At 34.5% G+C, this 19,677-nt stretch overlaps 3 protein-coding genes across 5 annotated transcripts in view; 2 read left to right on the top strand and 1 right to left on the bottom strand.

Moving 5' to 3' along the window:
• Positions 1 to 19,677, bottom strand: part of LOC108740171 — a 41,071-nt gene that overhangs the window by 9,217 nt on the left and 12,177 nt on the right. The window lies entirely within an intron of this gene.
• Positions 2,960 to 7,418, top strand: LOC112904667. The gene is made up of 4 exons (XM_025975310.1): positions 2,960 to 3,059; positions 3,862 to 4,324; positions 6,165 to 6,922; positions 6,955 to 7,418. The coding sequence occupies exons 1-4, from the start codon at positions 2,960 to 2,962 to the stop codon at positions 7,416 to 7,418; spliced, it is 1,785 nt and encodes a 594-aa protein (XP_025831095.1).
• Positions 12,086 to 13,161, top strand: LOC112904669. Its single transcript, XM_025975312.1, has 3 exons — positions 12,086 to 12,318; positions 12,411 to 12,751; positions 12,830 to 13,161. Exons 1-3 carry the CDS (start codon positions 12,123 to 12,125, stop codon positions 13,040 to 13,042), a joined length of 750 nt encoding a protein of 249 aa, XP_025831097.1. The 5' UTR covers positions 12,086 to 12,122; the 3' UTR covers positions 13,043 to 13,161.

Raw genomic sequence — 19,677 nt, 5'->3', positions numbered from 1 at the left:
CTAGGAAGTCAGATAAGTCAGGACGGAAGGAGTAGTAGGGATATAAAACAGAGGATAGCGCAGGGTCGAGTCGCCTTCAATAAAAAGAAGTCACTTCCATGCTCGCGAACGGTTAATTTAGAAATTCGAAAAAGACTGTAAAGGTGTATGTTTGGAGCGCGGCACTAAATGGGTGCGAAACACGGATGGTGGACGCGGAGGAAAACAAAAAGTTAGAAGCGTTCGAAATGTGGTGTTACAGGGGAATGATAAGGATTGAGGTTGTTCTAGTTCTAGGGAAAAAAAGCGAAAATCACTACAAGATAGGAAAGGGTATAGGCCCGTGTTCAACCAGTCTTTGGACTGAGGACCTTATGATGATGATGAAGCAATAATAAATAAACTAATAACTCCTCAGAATATAATTGTCTTAATTAATGGTTACTTTAGGTCATTGCAGTTGGAGCTTCGTATTCTGCAACTCTTGTCACGTGGGCTCGCATCAAGTATCCTCATTTGGTTGACATTGCTTATGCCTCCAGTGGCCCACTTAATTCCAAAGTCGATTTCTATGGTAAGTTCAACCATTTTACGTTGTAGGTGATACTGATTCGAGTCAAAAATTTTGATAGTCACTTACGACAATGTAGTTTCTAGCTGCTTTATAGATGTGATCTCACTACAGTTATAGAATTTGTAGTAAATAAAGTTAATCGTTATTATTAATATTCTAAATTACTTTTTATATATTAATGTAATCAATGTAGCAAGAAGCTAAATAAACACATTATTATTATTATTATTATTAAATTAAGGAATTTGTGGAGGAAACAAACATTTTACTATCTTATCTCACAGGGTTGAGAAGTAGATACAACTGTGACAACAGCCTTTCCATATGTGTTAAGTACTTGGCAAAATAATTGTGATAATAATCTAAATACACTCATAGTTTTCTTAGATTTCAAAAAAGCTTTCGAAACCATTGACTGATAGTTAAACTAAGACAATATGGATTTAATGGAACTGTGATGAAATGGCTTCAAAACTACTTAGAGAAAAGAATGCAGAAGGTAAAATGTTGTGAATTGTATCTAATGATATACAAATAAACTACGGGATACATCAAGAAAGTATTTCAGACCCGTAACATAACACTAAATATAGAACCATGTAAAATGCACATGTTTACAGACGATACTACCATATATTATGAAAACAAGGAGTGATCGGCAAAACATAATAAATGAAAAAATAAAATGTATCAATAATTGCTTCTGCAGCAATAAAATGAAATTAAATCTTCAAAAAACAAAAGTAATGTTACTTGAGCGAAACAAAAATCTAGTAAAAAATAAAATCAAAAATAGGTATTAATAAAATGGCAGTGAAAAAAAAAAGCACAAATAAAATACTTAGGTATAATAATAGATGATAACTTGAAATTTGAAGAAAATATGGCATATTTTGCAAGTTTTAAAACAAAGTAGTGAGTATTTGACACAATGGGCAAAACAAATAGTGTACAACACACCAATACTATCTCATTATTATTTTACAGGAAAGGTTTTATTTTTAGGCAACAAGCAGGAAAAAAATAAACTGCGAAAATTACAAAATAGAGCAATGAGAATAATATTAAAATGTAGTACATATACAAACATCCAAACAATGCACAATAAACTAGAATGGCTAAACACCAGAGAATATACAGTGTCCCTAACAATGATTTTCATACATAAAACTTAGACTTTTGCCTGCATATTTCAATGTTAAATTCTTTTGAATATACATATCTCCAATATATATATATATATACTACGGATGTAGATAACAGCAATATTGTTACTTTCACATTCTAATCTAATTACCAAAATGGCGATGTACTGTAACTAGTATAAAAAGGGCCTATCCCAACACAATAGCAGTTAGTCTAGTTTCCGCAATAAACGAGTATACCACGAAGTAATTCTTTTCTTATTATTTACATGTGAGCATTCTCATGAACTCTTTATCATATCACCTGTTTATGTTATGCTTTTGGCGCCGACCAGCCGGAATACGACTCAAATCTACTATCAGAACTACCGGACCAAATGAAGCAAATCGACTAGTTCAATGATTCTTTTGTTTAATTTGTTCGAGTGCATTCTCAACGAAGTACAAGTTACTTAAATAAGTGCTGATCTAATTAACCTATTAAATAAATTCAGATAAATCTACGTGTTCATCCAGGTTATTTCGGATTGAATCTAGAACTAAAACATTGTTGTGTGGGTGTGTGTTGGTTCGTGAATCAAATACATTTTAAAAACTTGGCTTTTGTTCCACCACGTAACAAAAATTGGCGACGAGGATGTGATACCAGCGTATGCAAGTATCAGAAGAATACCCAAAAGACAACTCTATCAACGTCAGCAAGCTGCAGATCCTCTAGAAGTATCCAGTAGCTGTCAGTCTGGTCTGGACGTATCCAAGGCAATCCTTCTTGTTTGTATAGTCATCCCAAACTGTATCCCTTACGTTCTTCTCTATTCTCTTCAGAAAAAACTGAATTGAATCCTGTTAATTCCTATTCAGATAGTATTTACTACTAATATTAATATTAAAATGACACAGTCAGTCAATAATAAGACGACACCACCACTTAATAAAAAATAATTCTGAACTAGAAACTGGATCTGCATTAGATCCCAAAATCATGTTCGCTTATTTGTTAAAAAATATTCCCGAGTTCGACGGAAACAACATTCCCGTCTCTCACTTTATAAGTTTTGTTGATTTCGTAATTAATAGTGCTCATAGGAATTTTAAACCCCTGGTTGTCCTGATTGTATCCACGAAATTAAAAGGTAGATCCGCAAATCTAATGTTAAATAAGAATATTGCTTAGTGGGAAGATATCCGAACTCTTTTTAACCACAATTTTGGATTTGAGAAATCGACCAAAGCTTATTTGGCGATCTCTTTAGAGTAAAAAATGAAAACAGCGTTAATTCTCACTTATATTGAAGTAGCTAAAATCCGCGACAAATTGGTAGTTGCCGTCGCAGAACAAGTGACGTTAGNACCTACTGAAGGTGAATTTTTCTACGATCAGCTGGCAATCGTAATTAATTTGCGATTGTGCAGGGCCGGCATCGAAACTGTTATAATTTTATAATTTTTTATTTTGTTTCAAAAGTCAAAAGTGTTATAACATTTTATGTTCCAAATGTCCGTAGGAATCTGTGGTATAAATATTAATTATTATAACTGGGACACCCTATATATATATTGTCACTTTCACATTCTAATCAAATACCAAAATGGCGATGTACTGTAACTAGTATAAAAAGGGCCTATTCCAAACACAACAGCAGTTAGTCTAGTTTCCGCAATAAACGAGTATATCACGAAGTAATTCCTTTCTTATTACTTACATGTGAGCATTCTCACGAACTCTTTATCATTTCATCTGTTTATGTTATGGTTTCGGCGCCGACCAGGCGGAATACGACTCAAATCCCAGGGTACTACCAGACCAAATGAAGCAAATCGACTAGTTCAATGATTCCTTTGTTTAAAATGTCGGAAGTGTAATCAGTACGGACACAAACAAGTTGAGTGTAGACAATCGGCAACACGTGAATCCGTGCCTTCTTCGACTAAGCAAACACACCAATTGACATCAGACCTAAAGTTAGTGTATGCAACTATTGCAAAAAGCCCGGACATACAGAAGTAGTGATGTTGACGCTCTAGTGGGCATCGACATTTTACAAAGACCAGGAATCAAAATACAAATAAAAACAAATAGTGTCGACATCGTTCATGACCCTCTGTATTCTAATCGTATCCTGAGTCTGCGCGCTTTAAACACGAGTGATTTGAATGTGTCAGGATTGGACGAGCACGTGGCTGTTTCAATCCGAAAAATAATCGAAACTGCATGGAAAGGAACACCCCCAGCTGTAACAACCGCCAAATTGCAGATCACCTTACGAGATACCCAGCCCATTGCTTATCGCCCACGTCATTTATCTTATGCCGAACGAATATCAGTGAAACGAATAATTAACGAACAACTAAAAGATGGTATAATTCGCGAAAGAGATTCCGCGCACGCCAGTCCGATTGTATTAGTCAAAAAGCGAATCGGTGATACGCGACTACGTGTTGATTTTCGCGGCGTAAACAAGCGTGTCGTGCGGATCAACTATCCACTTCCGAGAATCCAAGATCAAATCGACGCTCTTTCGAAGGCTGTTTATTTCTGCACTCTAGATATGAAAGCAGGTTTCCACCAGGTAGAAATTGAAGAAAATTCGAAGCATATCACCGCATTTGTAACACCAGATGGATTGTATGAATCACATCGCGTTTGTTTATATTAACGATGTGTTGTGCGCGTCAAAAACTATTACCGAAGGAATAAACAATCTCCGAAAAGTTTAAAACGCGTCAGTCAGTGCCGCATTTGTACTGAATTTATCCATGTGTCGTTTTTTTCAAGTCAATGGAATATTTAGGCGTTATAATGGAGGGTGGTACAGTGCGACCAAGTTCGCGGAAAATAAAAGCTCTTGTCGAAACACCCGCACCACATGCCCTAGAAACTGTGCGCCAATTTTTGGGTTTGACCCGATACTTCCGCCGATTCATTAAGAACATTGCGTGTTTAATAGCCCCAATCACTGCATTGCTACGCAAAAATGAACACTTCATTTGGACTGCCGAATGCGAAAAGGTGCGTTTAGAACTATTCTGAACATTTTTAATCCCGAGTTGAAAACCGAACTATACACCGATGCCAGTGCCTCAGGTATAGGCGCAATCCTCCGCAATGCAAAGGGGACACGAAAAAGTCGCACACCCTGTGGCTTACTTTAGTAGACACACAACCGAACCAGAATCAAGGTATCATTCATACGATCTGGAAACTTTGGCAATTGTTGAGACGACAACGTATTTCCGCACCTATCTTTATGGGATTCATTTTGCAATTTTTACAGACTGCAATTCGGTTCGGGTAACGGCAGTAAAGAAAGAACTTCATCTGCGCGTGGCAAGATGATGGATTAAATTACAAGACTTTAATTTTGATATCGAATATAGACCGCGAACGAAAATGTGTCATGTAGACTATCTGAGTCGCAATGTGTCTTCTCAAAAAGTACTAATATCTCGCGTTGCTTCGAACCAAAACCAAAAATCAATTCGTGAGTATCAAAGTGAAGACCCTTTTGTCAAAGCATTTTTAATAAAATAAACATCAAACCCAACTATCAGGGTTGGAAAAATCATGACTTTTTTAAAAAATCGAAAAAAGTGCGATTTTTTGAAAAATTTCTAATTAATCACGATTTTTTTGATTTTTTCGATTGATTATTTAATTCAACTATATTTTTGCGCAAAACGAAACACGCCTTCAAGGGATTGCGCGGACACAGCGCGGAGATTTCCTTTTTGTCTGACAAATGACTGCCAAGCAAAAGGGAAATCCCCGTGTAGTGTTTTGTTTATTTCGCTTGCAATTACGGTCTTACTTTCGTTCTAACAAGCATTCATTTGTTCAGTTTTGTTCACTATTGTTATTGCTGTGATATGTGCGTGACCAATTTATTATAAATAAAATGCCTCGCCAAAAAGATGGGATTTGGGCACATATCACAGAAAAAAGTACTACCAAAACTGGCTGTCGGGCTATATGCAACACAAGTAAAAAAGAAATTCAAGGTCTGGTTGCGAGGATGAAAATACATTACGAAAAGTGCAAAAAAAATATTCCGGAATCTCATGACGATGTTGAAGTTGTAGGTAAGTTATTAAAGTTATTATTTACAAAACAAACTGAAGAATACTAACTAGTTTTCTATATGGTTTTGGTGATCGCACTTAGCGGACAACGGTATGATTAGTGAGAAATTTTAACTGCTTGATGTCTGTAGACATGATTGTTTTAATGGTACTAACTGCGTAACAAATAACATCATAAGTAAAATATATTTTTCAGAATTGGCTTCACTTTCCGAACCTAGCTCATCTGCAAGTTCTTCGGCAAAAGGCGACGATTGCGCGGAACCGTCTCTTAAAAAAAAGAAACTATCTGCAAACTTAAACTCCTTTATAGTAACAACACCAAAATCTACAAAAGAAACAATAGACCGACAAACAGCAAAGGCCATGTTTACTACAAACTGTAGCTTCAGAAGTATTGAACATCGAGAAGTAAAAAAAGCCATTTCATTATTACGCCCAGGGTATATCCCACCATCTCGGAAGGATATATCAGGCAAATTATTGGATCAAATATACCTTGAAGAAAAAGAACCGATTATTTGCGCCACTATTACGACAGAGCAATCTGAAGTAATTCTTATTGACTCGATAGACACTACAGGACAGCCGCACACTGGTGAATACCTAGCTGAATATGCTGAGGGTTTGATAGAAAGATTAAAATCTCAATATAATTGTAATGTTGCAAGTTTTGTTACCGACAACGCTGCGAATATGGCTAAAATGAGGAAGGAATTAAAAAATAGTGATACAATAATCACATACGGCTGTTCTGCACACTTGTTGAACTTACTTTCCAAAGATTTAGAAATTAGCAGTATAAAGGAGCATGTTGTGCAAATAATAAAATACTTCCGAAACAATCATGCAGCTAACAGCTTGTACAAAGCGGAAGGAGGGAAAGCATTAGTGCTACCATCAGATATTCGTTGGAATACTGTAACTGATTGTTTCGAAGTCTTTGTGTCTGAGTGGCAAAAGCTACTAAAAATATGTGAAGAGAACAGGGACGTCATAGATCCTGTTATTAGAGCAAAAGTTGAAAATATGGTCGTAAAAAGGTCAGTGGAAGATTATCTAATAATTTTGAAGCCAATATCTGTTACATTGGATACTTTACAAAGAAATAATGCAAATTTGTCTGCTGCTGTAACAGCTTGGAGCTAAATTTAAAGAAACTGATTTAAATAGTAGCCAAATGTCGAAGTTTCGAAAGATATAAGCAAGCAATGACCCCCAGTCACTTTCTGGCATTTTTATTAGACCCAACCCAAACAGAATTCACACTGACAGATGAAGAAGAAGAAAGTGCGTTGGAGGAAGCGCGAAATCACTATGATGGTTCAGTTTTGCTACCATTGATAGTAAAGCTTAAGTCAAAATCAAAACCATTCAAAAGTGTGATGTTCGCAGAAGAAATAGTAAAAAATGTGACACCACTAGAGTGGTGGGTGTCACAGAAAAATATATTTAGTGAAAAGGAACAGTCAAAAATTTTTCCAGTGGTGAAGCAAGTGTTTGGCGCGATAGCTTCTTCAGCTGCTGTAGAAAGAGTGTTTTCCACCTTTGGAATTGTTCAGAGCAAATTAAGAAACCGAATGGGAATTGAAAAGGCTGGAAAACTAGTTTTTTTTAGTCAAAATTTTTTCCAGTGGTGAAGCAATTGTTTAGTTTGTAACTTAATTATAATTTCTAAATCTGTTTTTTTATGTTGATTTCTGAAAGAAAGTGAAATTAAACATTTTTGATTAAATCATTGATTTTTATTTAAAAAATCATTTGATTTAAATCGTGATTTAAATTATAATACTGAAACTATCAAAATCCAAAATCAAATTATTCCATTTGATAATAAACAACAACAATCATCATCTGCGCCAATCATTTTATTGAAACCACGAAGTGAAACAGTAACGCAGGTAATAGTGCTAAACAATATAAAAGAAGGTATTATTAACAACACGTATCTTGAATAATACATAATCCTGCCGAATGCTCTGGTCACCGTTAACAACGAGCAACTTGCTAACTGTACCATAATCAACGCCAGAGATGCTGAAGTTAAAATTAAGCAACCGGAAGTCGTATTAGAAGAATTACCGCATCCGTACCCGATGTGTCACATCCAAGAAATGTGTAATAAGATGCAAAACCAAGCTCGACCAGATAGTCTCACTCTTCTCAACGAAAATCTGAGACTAAGCTAAGAAGAAAAAGACTCATTATTATCAATCTGCAAAAAATTCAACTATATATTTCATCTCCCAGGAGATCAACTTTCCTGCACGTCAACAGTCCAGCACGAGATACCGGTCACAAATAATGCTCCAATATTTACCAAAACATATAGGTATCCTAAAATACACGAAGAAGAAGTCAACAGACAGATAAAGAAGATGCTGGATCAAAATATAACTCAACCTTCAACGTCACCGTGGTCCTCACCAGTGTGGGTAGTTCCGAAAAAGCCCGACGCGTCTGGAGCAACAAAATTATTCGACAACAGAGAAGGAACTTCTCGCAATCGTCAAACATTTTCGCCCCTACTTATTTGGACAAAAATTCATCATTTGTTCAGATCATAAACCACTAACCTGACTCATAAATTGCAAAGACCCTTCAACCCATATAGGAATTGCCATTAAAGAAAAAATACCGATGATCGGCCAATGCATGGCTTTCGATCAACGGCCATCACTTCGTTTGCCCTTTATGGCCCATTAATAATATTGTATTGGCTAGTTTAGAAATAGAAAAATAGAAATTCAGTACTGGCTAATGATAATGGCCCATTGATAATCCAGTAAATATTTTTTTATTGTATAATAATACTTCTCTATGCATGAATCACATACATTTACACATAAACAGAGTAATAAATTTATGTATAACAGTTCATTATACTAAACTGTTATGCTATGTGTCGAATTCTTCAAAAATGAATCTGTCGATATTTTATATTTATTTTATTTTTATTAGTTTTTTTAAATATGATGTTTATCATGAGATGTCTGTTTGAAATCAACATTTGGTTTTAAACAAACAAGATTTACATTCTTTAGAAGATTTAAAAGAAAAGGTCTTTAATCCTAGTTTATGATCAAAAACACTTAGGTCATGAAAGGAGTCCTTTTATTTTATGAGTTTATTAGTTTTTTTACGTGAGTGTTGCATATGTTTATTATTTAAGAATTTTCTTAGACCACTGTTAATTAGTTTAAACTTTCAAAAGAAGGGTCTAGGACCTTATGTTCTAAAAATTATTTTGCTTGAGATAAATAGTTAGTTGCGAGACAACTGTCTAACCCGCAGGAACGATTTCTCTCTTTGCAGTTGTTTTGAATAAAGAATAATTATTTTTGGTGAAAAGTAAATTAAAGTGTATTCACTATGTCAAGTACTTATTATAGAGTAAAAAAGCACCGTGCTTTAAGAAACTCTCAGAATAATGAAGATCATTTTGAAGAAAATAGAAACGATAGTAGTCATAATCAAATTGAATCTCCCAGTGTATCGAATATCAATCAAGAACAAATAAATAATGGTGAAGCGTTGAGTGATAGAAATTTACATCGAGAACAAATTAATGATAGTGATGTGTTTAATGATATAAGTTTGAATCACGAACAGAATGATAACATTAATACCTCTGGTGAATTAGCAGAACAAATGAATGATAGCCATAGCTCAATGGGCTCAAATATTTCTATAATTGAGGAAATCAACAACGTCAACGGTGGAATCAATGAAAAATTACGTAGATGGTTTTTGAGAAACATAGGTGTTTTGCAACTTAACGTTGTCACCGAGTTATTATCAATTCTTCGCGAGGAAGGTCATCAAACGTTGCCCAAAACAGCGCAGACTTTGTTGGGCTCTAGTCATCGAACACCTGTATTACCGATGTTAAGCTCCAAACAAAGTAATGGCGAATATAAATATATAGGTATTGCACAGAAACTAAAAAATAGTATCCCACAAAATTATAATAAAGAGGAAATAAAAGTACTCGTTCATATCGATGGCATGCAAATATTTGTTAGCTCACCTATGCAAGTTTGGCCAATAGTTATGAAGATATATGATGATGATTATATTTCAAAACCGTTTGTTGTCGGTATTTACTGTGGAGATTCAAAACCAGGAAACGTAGAAGAGTATTTATTTGACTTCATTGACGAAGCAAATAATCTCACTAGGAATGGAATTGTTATTAATAACAAAACTTATCAATTTAAGATTATGGGCCTCATTGCCGATGCTCAAGCCAGAGCATTTTTAAAATGCATCAAAACACCAGGAACATTTTATGCTTGTGAGAGATGTATCATAAAAGGAATATCAGTTGGACAAGGTCGAAAACAGAAGCGCGTTTATTCAGAAATAAACTGTGAGAAGAGAACCAAAAGATCTTTTAAAAGAAAGTTGCAAAGTGAACATCACATTCTTAACAAAACAAGCCCTTTAATAAATTTGCAACATTTTAATCCGGTTAAATCTGTAATCTTGGACTCCATGCATCTTCTGTATCTTGGAGTAATGAAGTCTTTAATGGAAAAATGGATACATCGTACAAATATAGCTCGTCTTAGAAAACGCCAAGTAATAATTTTACGAAATAGAATGTTATCATTAACATCTGATATTCCCATGGAATTCCAGCGAAAAAAATTTGATGTGCATATTGTATCTAAATGGAAAGCGACACAATACAGATTTTTACTTCTCTACTGTGGGCCAATTGTGTTGAAAGACATTTTACCAGATTTACACTACAACCATTTCCTGTTATTATTTGCCGCATGTCGAATTCTCCACAGTAAAGAATTGATAGAAACTTATTGTGACTATGCTCAATATTTACTTGTTAATTTTTTTGGATTGTTGCCATCTCTTTATGGACCTGGATCGCAAGTACTGAATATGCATTATCTTATACATTTAGCAGACGATGTAAAACATTTTAAAATTCCTTTAAGCCAAATCTCTGCCTTTTTGGGGTGAGAATTATATAAGCATTTTCAAACATTTAGTTAAATCACCTCGAAGGCCACTCACTCAAATAATTAATCGTTTAACAGAACTAGAATGTGGAGAAGGATTGACAATTAAAAAAATTCATTGGATTAAAAATTGTGTTATACGAAACCATATAGATAATGATAATTATGAAGACAGAGACTATGATTGTGTAGTGCGTATTTGTGTGAATGAGTTCACATTGACTTCTCAGCATCCAAATAATATTATACAATTGAAAGATGGAAAGATATTTAAAATCACCAAAATATTAAAAAGACGAAGAGAGGATGGAGCTTCATCAATATTAAGTGATTTAGTTTTTACAGGATGTCAAATAGACCGTAGTCAGTCAGTGTTCAATTTTCCCACTCCTTTTCTCGACGTTGGCATGAGTTTCGGCCACGGATTCTCAAACATTGAAGAAACAATATCTGTTATAGACATTAAATGCAAGTGTGTTTTATTGCATTGCCATAATAGAATCAACATTATTTCTTTACTGCACTGAGCTTGACTGTTATTGTTATGTGCATGTATATATAATAATTGAAGGTTGATACAATAGGAAAGTGGATGATGTATTAATCGTCACTTAATTCGTGTAAACTTTCGTAAGAACACACATATATATTGTATGGACTATAAAATTGAGTGTAGGGTTTCGTCTTGTGGTGTGAAAACTCTACTCTATATATTTATATTGTGTAGTGTAGTGAACCTCGACACACATCAACAAGTCTGGAATGTAAACAAAGTCGAGTGAAATCTATAAAAAACATATACATTGAAAAATAATATATTTTATTAGTCTGTGTGTGTGTCTCTTCGTACTTATTTAGACAGTTAGAGAATTTAGTGTTCAAGTGACTTCCATAGTGAACGGTGCGATTTGTTTGTTCTTAAAAGACGAAAGGTCATCAAAAACGATTAAAAAATGGCAAAATCGGATAATTATCTGTATGCAGTGGTAGCTTTTTTAAAAAATGGTGAAAATGATAATAAAACTAAGAGAAAACAGCAGAAAGAAAACGTAAAAGTAGATCTTGTTTTGTGTTCCTGGATCTTTGAAGAAGATAATCAATTGAAGTGCTGGTATCCGCCTGAAGATAAATATTCGCAATTGGATACATATTTAAAACAATTTAAAGAAGTCGAGGAATCATGGAAGGCTTTTCCGATCAAACATTTAGCATACGCAAGTAAGTTTAAAATAAAAAATTCTGAATTATTATTTATAGTATTGATCAAAGATTCAATGAATATTCTGATTTATCAAATTATAATTAAAATTTGGGTTTTTTTTTTCAATTTTGTTTGCCATAGAATCATTGAAACAAGGGATGAGACGATTAGATCGTTCTTATTTCGATGATCAAATAATAAGTACAGATAGCGAGGCCATTAATAGTATACGCCGTAAAGAGCGACAAGTGTTGGATCCAGCAGGCATACAATCCGAAATGCACCGAATATCATCCATGGCTTCTATATCAACAGATGAAGATCAGTTGCAAACAACTTCCAAAAAAAAAACAGGTAGATTTTTTACTTATAACCATTACGAATATTTGTAAAATTTCTAAGCACGTTTATATTGACGTGAATTTATATCAATATATTTCTTTCAGCTAAAAGTTCATCTCACACTACACTTCTCCCAATTAAAGAGGGCGAAACTACTATTGATCTACAATCATTCAAAGCTGTACTGGAAGATGCGTTGCAAAACCAGACAGCAATAATTAAGAATGTTATTGCATCACACACAAAAAGTATTCAATATGATTTGAAGAAAAAACTAGACGAAATTAAAAACTCTTTGGTTGTGAATAATATGTCAACACAACCTTGTCATAATGTCACGAAAATAAAGCAAAGCTTAGGAGTTGTATTACCATTGGAAAATAATGAAGAATTTGTGAAACTGGATGTATCTTTAAAGAAAAATCCATCAACGAAAGAATCCTTGGTATGAACATAATTTTATTTCTCTCTTTTATTAAGTAAAATGAGTTATGTTCTCTACTCCTTAATTACTGTTTTTCAGATGGCTCTTTATCGTGTCATTGCGTTCGGGGAGAAGGATGTAAAAGGATGCATTGGAAAAATTATGGCAGCAACTCTATCAAAAAACGTTCAGTTAATGTATTCAGGAACAGGGAAAACTGTACACGGTGTTGGAAAATTAAACTTCCGTAACACCAACGTTTTTCTATGTTTAAAAGGTACTTCATACATGCTCTTATATATTATTAATTGAATTAATTCCAACATCTGATCGATCTGTTCTTGTTTTTATAGATTACATTGTAGAAAAATTTGGAGATGTTCCAGAACTAAAAAATTTTGCAGGCCTAGTAGGCCGTTGGCTATCTGGAGCCAATGACAGAGATGGTGGCCGTAAAAATCGTGGAGAATAATAATTAATTATAAGTGTTCTTATATTATATTTAAACGTTAAACTTTATATTATATTCAAACTTTATACTAAATAGAGTATCTTATATTATATTTAAACCATATTTGATTTCGATAGTAGTTTTTTTGTTAGGGTTAAGATAATATAATTATCTATTATATTCTCGATAATAAAAAAAAAGTTAATTTAACAATAATCCTTTAATTCATTTATAAATGTAATACTTATAATTTATATACAATTATTATTATGTTATTGTTATTGTTATTTGGATGCAAAATTTGTTTATTGGTATATAGTTGGGCCAATAACAATGCCTATCATTGGGCCATTATTGATAACTAGTACTGGATCGATGTTATCATCCAGTAGATAATTATTAACTGACCGTTAATGGGCGCCATTAACTGACCATCAATTAATACAAAAGGCCCAATAATTTGCCATTCATGGGCCAGTTTCTAAACCCTATATGGGAAGTCGTCTAGTCCGTTGGCGGCTGAAACTACTGGAGTACGACTATGAGATACACTACAAACCGGGAAAATCGAACACGAATGCTGATTTTCTCAGCCGTCCGATCTGCCAAGTCAACTCAAACGATAAATTAAACTTCAAGGACTTCCAAATTTACCATCCACAAAATATCAATATAAACACTCCCGCAGGAGACAAAACAGAAAAAACAAAAATAAAAAATATCGTCATACATTTAGCATGTGACGGTTTAATTAGCAACCTCCATTGTGACTACGTGAAACAAAACTTTCCGGATATGGATCTAACCTGAGTGAGGTAAAAGTAATAAGGTTATCAGCCCAAACAATTTACTTGATCTATATTAAACAATTCATAAGGGATTCCGCCAATTACGAAGATCTGTTCAACACCCTACTCAACCTAAAAATCACCCTGAACTTTAATAAGACAAAATCCTTCACCATCATCGATCCTACGATTCAGAACCATTTAATACAGCCAAACACCATAGAAAGTCTTCTAGACTACATCTTCAAAAGTTTCGATTACAAAATCGTAGATAATGAGAGAGTCCACATTGAAACCCCAGAGGAGATGGAGTTGGTCTTAATAGAAAACCACGACCACCCGCTATCCGGATATCAAGGCTTCCAAAAAACCTATGAAAACATTAGAAGTCGATATTATTGGAATAAAATTCATGCAGGCTTTCGCGATGCCAGAACACAACGCCAATATTGTCGCCATTCATTTCTTAAAATTCTGTACGCAGTTCGGATTCCCAGATAGTAAGGATAAGAATTTACGTCAAATACTTTCAAGGAATTTAATTAATTTCAGTAAGACAAAAATTAGCAATCCCCTACCATCCGCAAACAAATGGTTCCATAGAACGCACCCATTTTACCCTGAAAGATTATTTTAAGTGCTATGTAAACAAAGATAATAATGATTGGGATCAATACTTAAATCTCGCGGTATATTCATATAACACCAACATTCATAAATCAACATCTAAAACACCATATGAATTAGTATTTAGTCAATCTTCCTAAATTCCCAACTCGTTACAACATCCCAAACAAAAACCCAATTACTCTGAGCTAGCACAAGAAATAACTTCAAAGTTACAAAAAATAAGAGAAGTAGCTAGAGAAAATCAATTAGTAAATAGAAACAAATCTAAACAAAATTACGACAAAACCCATAGTAACCAACATAATTTCAAAGAAAATGATTTAGTTTTAGTACGAAATTCTTTCGCGAAGAAAACAAACAAGAAATTCGCCAAAGAATTTAAAAGACCATATAAAATCATTCAGGTGCACGACAATAACACAGCCAGGGCTTGATTAACCCTTAGGCTAATTAGGCTGCAGCCTAGGGCGCGAGGATCCGGGGGGCGCTGAAATCGTGTCTTCGCATGCACTAATCTAGCATCATTGCATCTACCCTACATATTTCAACTANTCACACTACTACTCTACTCAATTACTACTTTTTAGGCCGTCCGTAACACACCTAGCGGGGGCGCGTCCTCATAATTAGCCTAGGGCGGTCAGAACTCTTGATCAGTCGCTGAACACAGCATCCATTAAAATAACACAAAATAAATCAAAAACTTATCATTTTAACGTACTGAAACCCTATGTTTCAGAAAAGAAACAAGAATCAGAAGATGAAAACAAACATTTATCTTTCCTTTATCATCATCCCTTTATATTCCTCTATCTCCCAAGCTTACACCATTATCCCTATAAACTCCTCGAGCAGAATTTTCTATAATCATCTTGGCAAAGCTAAAACCGCGAATCAAAAATTTACCTTATTAACATTTATTAACGTGTCTCATATCGATCATCATGTTTAGACAATCAATACACTTTTCTTCAAATCAGTAGGACTTTGCAACAAGATAACATCAAAACACATTGCCTTTCACGGTCAGAATCAACTTCAGCATATCAACACAAAACTTAAACTCATAAAAAGATATTATAACATCCTAGCTCACCAAATAGTAGGAAATCGGAAAAAACGCGGCCTCATGAACGGTATCGGTGACGCTCTAAAATGGCTATTTGGCACCGCCGATGCTGAGGATGCCCAATTTTACACTGATTCCATTAAAAGTCTAATTGGCAATCAAAAGCAAACCGAGACTCTTATGCAACAACAAATTAGAATAGTTCATTCTACTATTTCGAACTTTAATAACTCACTGCAAATTCTCAACCAAAATACTAAAGTATTAAATGGAAATATAATTAAGTCTGATAAATTCATGTCACAAACATTGGAAGGTCCGATCCGATTTTCCCTTGATAGCGTCATTAGAGGCACCCGTTGTTAGGATAAATGGGCTTTGGAAAAAAAAGGATTTTGTCTTTTGGATTTTTGGGGTTTTTAATTACTTTAATTGCTCCTATCTTCTGTGGATTTGGTTCGACTCCTCTATCGGAGATGACGTGACCTAAATAGACAACTTCCTTCCTGAGGAATTCGCACTTGTCGGGCTGTAGCTTAAGGTTATGTTCGTCGAGTCGTTCGAGTACTTCTATCAGCTTGTTAATATGATCCTGGAGAGATTTCCCGTAGGTAACGATGTCATCTAGGTAGACGAAGCATTTTTCTCCTTGAAGAAGAATGACCTTCAACAGCCGAAGAATGACCTTTTTCAGCTGACGAATGACCTCCAAAGGCGCGGAAGAACTGGACGATGGTCAGAACTGGATGGACAGGCCATCCGGAGTCCCAGAAGCGACACTGTATTACTACTACTGCCGATATTCTCAGCCGACCGATCTGCCAGGTCAAAGCAAACGATAAATTAAACTTCAAGGACTTCCAAATTTACCACCAACAAAATATCGATATAAACACTCCCGCGAGAGGCAAAACAAAAAAAAAAACAAAAATAAAAAACATGGTCATACCTTTAGCATGTGACGGTTTAATAAGCAACCTCCATTGTGACTAAGTGAAATAAAACTTTCCAGATATAGATCTAACAAATCGAAACCTCAGTGAGGTAAGAATATTAAGGCTACCAGTCCAAACAATTTACTTGATCTATATTAAACAATTGATAAGGGATTCCGCCAAGAACGAAGATCTGTTAAACAACCTAATCAACCTTAAAATCACTCTGAACTTTAATAAGACAAAATCTTTCACTATCATCGATCCTACTATTCAACATCATTTACTACAGTCAAACACCTTAGAAAGTCTTCTAGATTACGTCTTTAAAGATTTCGATTACAAAATCTTAGACAATGAGAGAGTCCACATTAAAACCCCAGAGGAGATGGAGTTGATCTTAATAGAAAACCACGGCCACCCGCTATCCGGACATCAAGGCTTCCAAAGAACCTACATGAAAACATTAGAAGTCGATATTATTCGAACAATATAAAAGAATACATCAAAGTGTACATCCAGAAATGCCCTGTCTGTCAAGAGGCGAAAACCAACTTTAAACCGAATAAAAGTCCGATGCTCATTACAACAACTTTACGGAAATTTTGCGAGCAAGTAGCCATGGACATCCTAGGACCACTACCGGAAACTGATAACGGTAATAGGTTTATCTTAACACTACAGGATGATCTTCATCCAGGCTTTCGCGATGCCAGAACACAACGCCAATATTGTCGCCATTCATTTCTTAAAATTCTGTACGCAGTTCGGTTTCACAGATAGTATCCTTTCAGACCAAGGCAAAGAATTTACGTCAAATACTTTCAAGGAATTCAACAAATTAATTTCAGTAAGACAAAAATTAGCGAGCCCCTACCATCCACAAACAAATGGTTCCTTAGAACGCACCCATCTTACCCTAAAAGATTATTTTAAGTGCTATGTAAATAAAGATAATAATGATTGGGATCAATACTTAAATCTCGCGGTATATTCGTGTAACACCCACATTCATAAATGAGCTAGCACAAGAAATAACTGCCAAGTTACAAAAAATAAGAAGTAGCTAGAGAAAATCAATTAGTAAATAAAACCAAATCGAAACAAAATTACGACACAGCCCATAGCAACCAATATAGTTTCAAAGAAAACGATTTAGTTTTAGTACGAAATTCATTCGCGAAGAAAACCAACAAAAAACTCGCCAAAGAATTTGAAGGACCATATAAAGATCATCCAGGTGCACGACAACAACACAGCATCCATTAAAATAACACAAAATAAACCAAAAACTTATCATTTTAACCTATGTTTCAGCAAAGAAACAGTAATCCGAAGATGAAAATTAACATTTACATTTCCTTTATCATCATCCCTTTATATTCCTCTCTCTCCCAAGCTTACACCATTATCCCTATAAACTCCTCGAATTTATAGGGATAATGGAATTTTCTATAATCATCTTGGCAAAGCTAAAATCGCGAATCAAAAATTTACCTTATTAACGTGTCTCATATTGATAATCATGTTCAGACAATCAATACACTTTTTTTTTCAAATCATTAGGACTTTGCAACAAGATTAAACTCATAAAAAGAGATTATAACATCATAGCTCACCAAATAGTAGGAAATCGGAAAAACGCGGCCTCATTAATGGTATTTAGGTGACGCTCTAAAATGGCTATTTGGCACCCCCGATGCTGAGTATGCCCAATTTTACACTGATTCCATTAAAAGTCTAATCGACAATCAAAAGCAAACCGATACTCTTAAGCAACAACAAATTAGAATAGTCCAATCTACTATTTCGAACTTTAATAACTCACTGCAAATTCTCAACCAAAATACTAAAGTATTAAATGGAAATATAATTAAGTCTGATAAATTCATGTCACAAACAGTATCTTTTGAGGAAAAACTTTTAATTGAAAATCAAATCAATCAAGTATTCTGGGACGATACATTGATGGACTTAGTTTAATAAGTAAAGGCATTATAAGTTGTAATATTCTTAATCCTGAAGATTTATATTTGGAGCAAAAAACTATTGTATTAGATACAATTTACTAATAAAACCTACTTTAAGAAATTCGTTCAATTACTTTAACCTCATAAACACAAAGTCGTTTATAAAAGATAATTTGCTAGTAATCGCTAAAATTCCGATCGTAAATTCACAACTGTACGATCTCTATGAATTATATCCGTTACTTTCGCCACATCAAAGTGACCCTTATTTATTCTCCTGTATCGAACCTTCGAAACCCTACATCCTACTGTCCGTTACAAGAACAGTATTTTCGACATTAAACAATCTTCAAGACTGCCAAGAACACCTTCCCAACCACTGGTTATGTAGAGGAATCACCATTTCCAAGTGAATGGACCAAACCAATTGCGAACTTCAGTTGTTTTTCAAACTGACAACTCTCATTCCTAGGAGCTGCCAAATCAAGCACATCTACGCAGACGCCGAACTCGCCAATAATAAATGGATCTACGTATTATCCAAGCTAACGAGGATCAACATTCTGTGCAATCAAACAAAAGAAAATGAGGAAATACTTTCCGGCATGGGTACCTTGGAAATTGAATCGAATTGTAAAGCATACACGGATCACACCATCCTTAAGGGTCAAGATACATTGGACATTGCAAACATCTCTAATAAGATCCCTACTACGGATATTACCACCGACGATTGCTGCATTAAATTGAAAGAAAATATTACCCTGAATGCCATTCATCTACAACCTTTAACATTGACCAATCTCGATATCAACGAGCTGAACATCGCTCAGAATAAACGTAAATTCAAATAACACTGGTCAACAAAATTTTGTAACAAGAAAGATGCTTGTTAATTTTAAATTGCCTACTCTCATTTTATTACCATATTTATTTTGATTCCATCAGGTCCAGTTTTCGTGTTACAGCCTACTACCCACAAAATTAAAAATTAACGGTTTTTGTTTTTACTTTCGCATTTGTTTATTTGAAGAGCGTAGTGTTATGTTTTGTTTTTAGAGTTAACTGATTCTTAAATAATGTCAAGAAAGTGTAAAAATGATC

The sequence above is a fragment of the Agrilus planipennis genome, unplaced genomic scaffold, assembly GCF_000699045.2.
Source record: "Agrilus planipennis isolate EAB-ADULT unplaced genomic scaffold, Apla_2.0 scaffold273, whole genome shotgun sequence".
NCBI classification, from domain to species: Eukaryota; Metazoa; Arthropoda; class Insecta; order Coleoptera; family Buprestidae; genus Agrilus; species Agrilus planipennis.
Note: the sequence above shows the minus strand (reverse complement) of the source record. Positions and strands in the feature narration are given on the sequence as shown.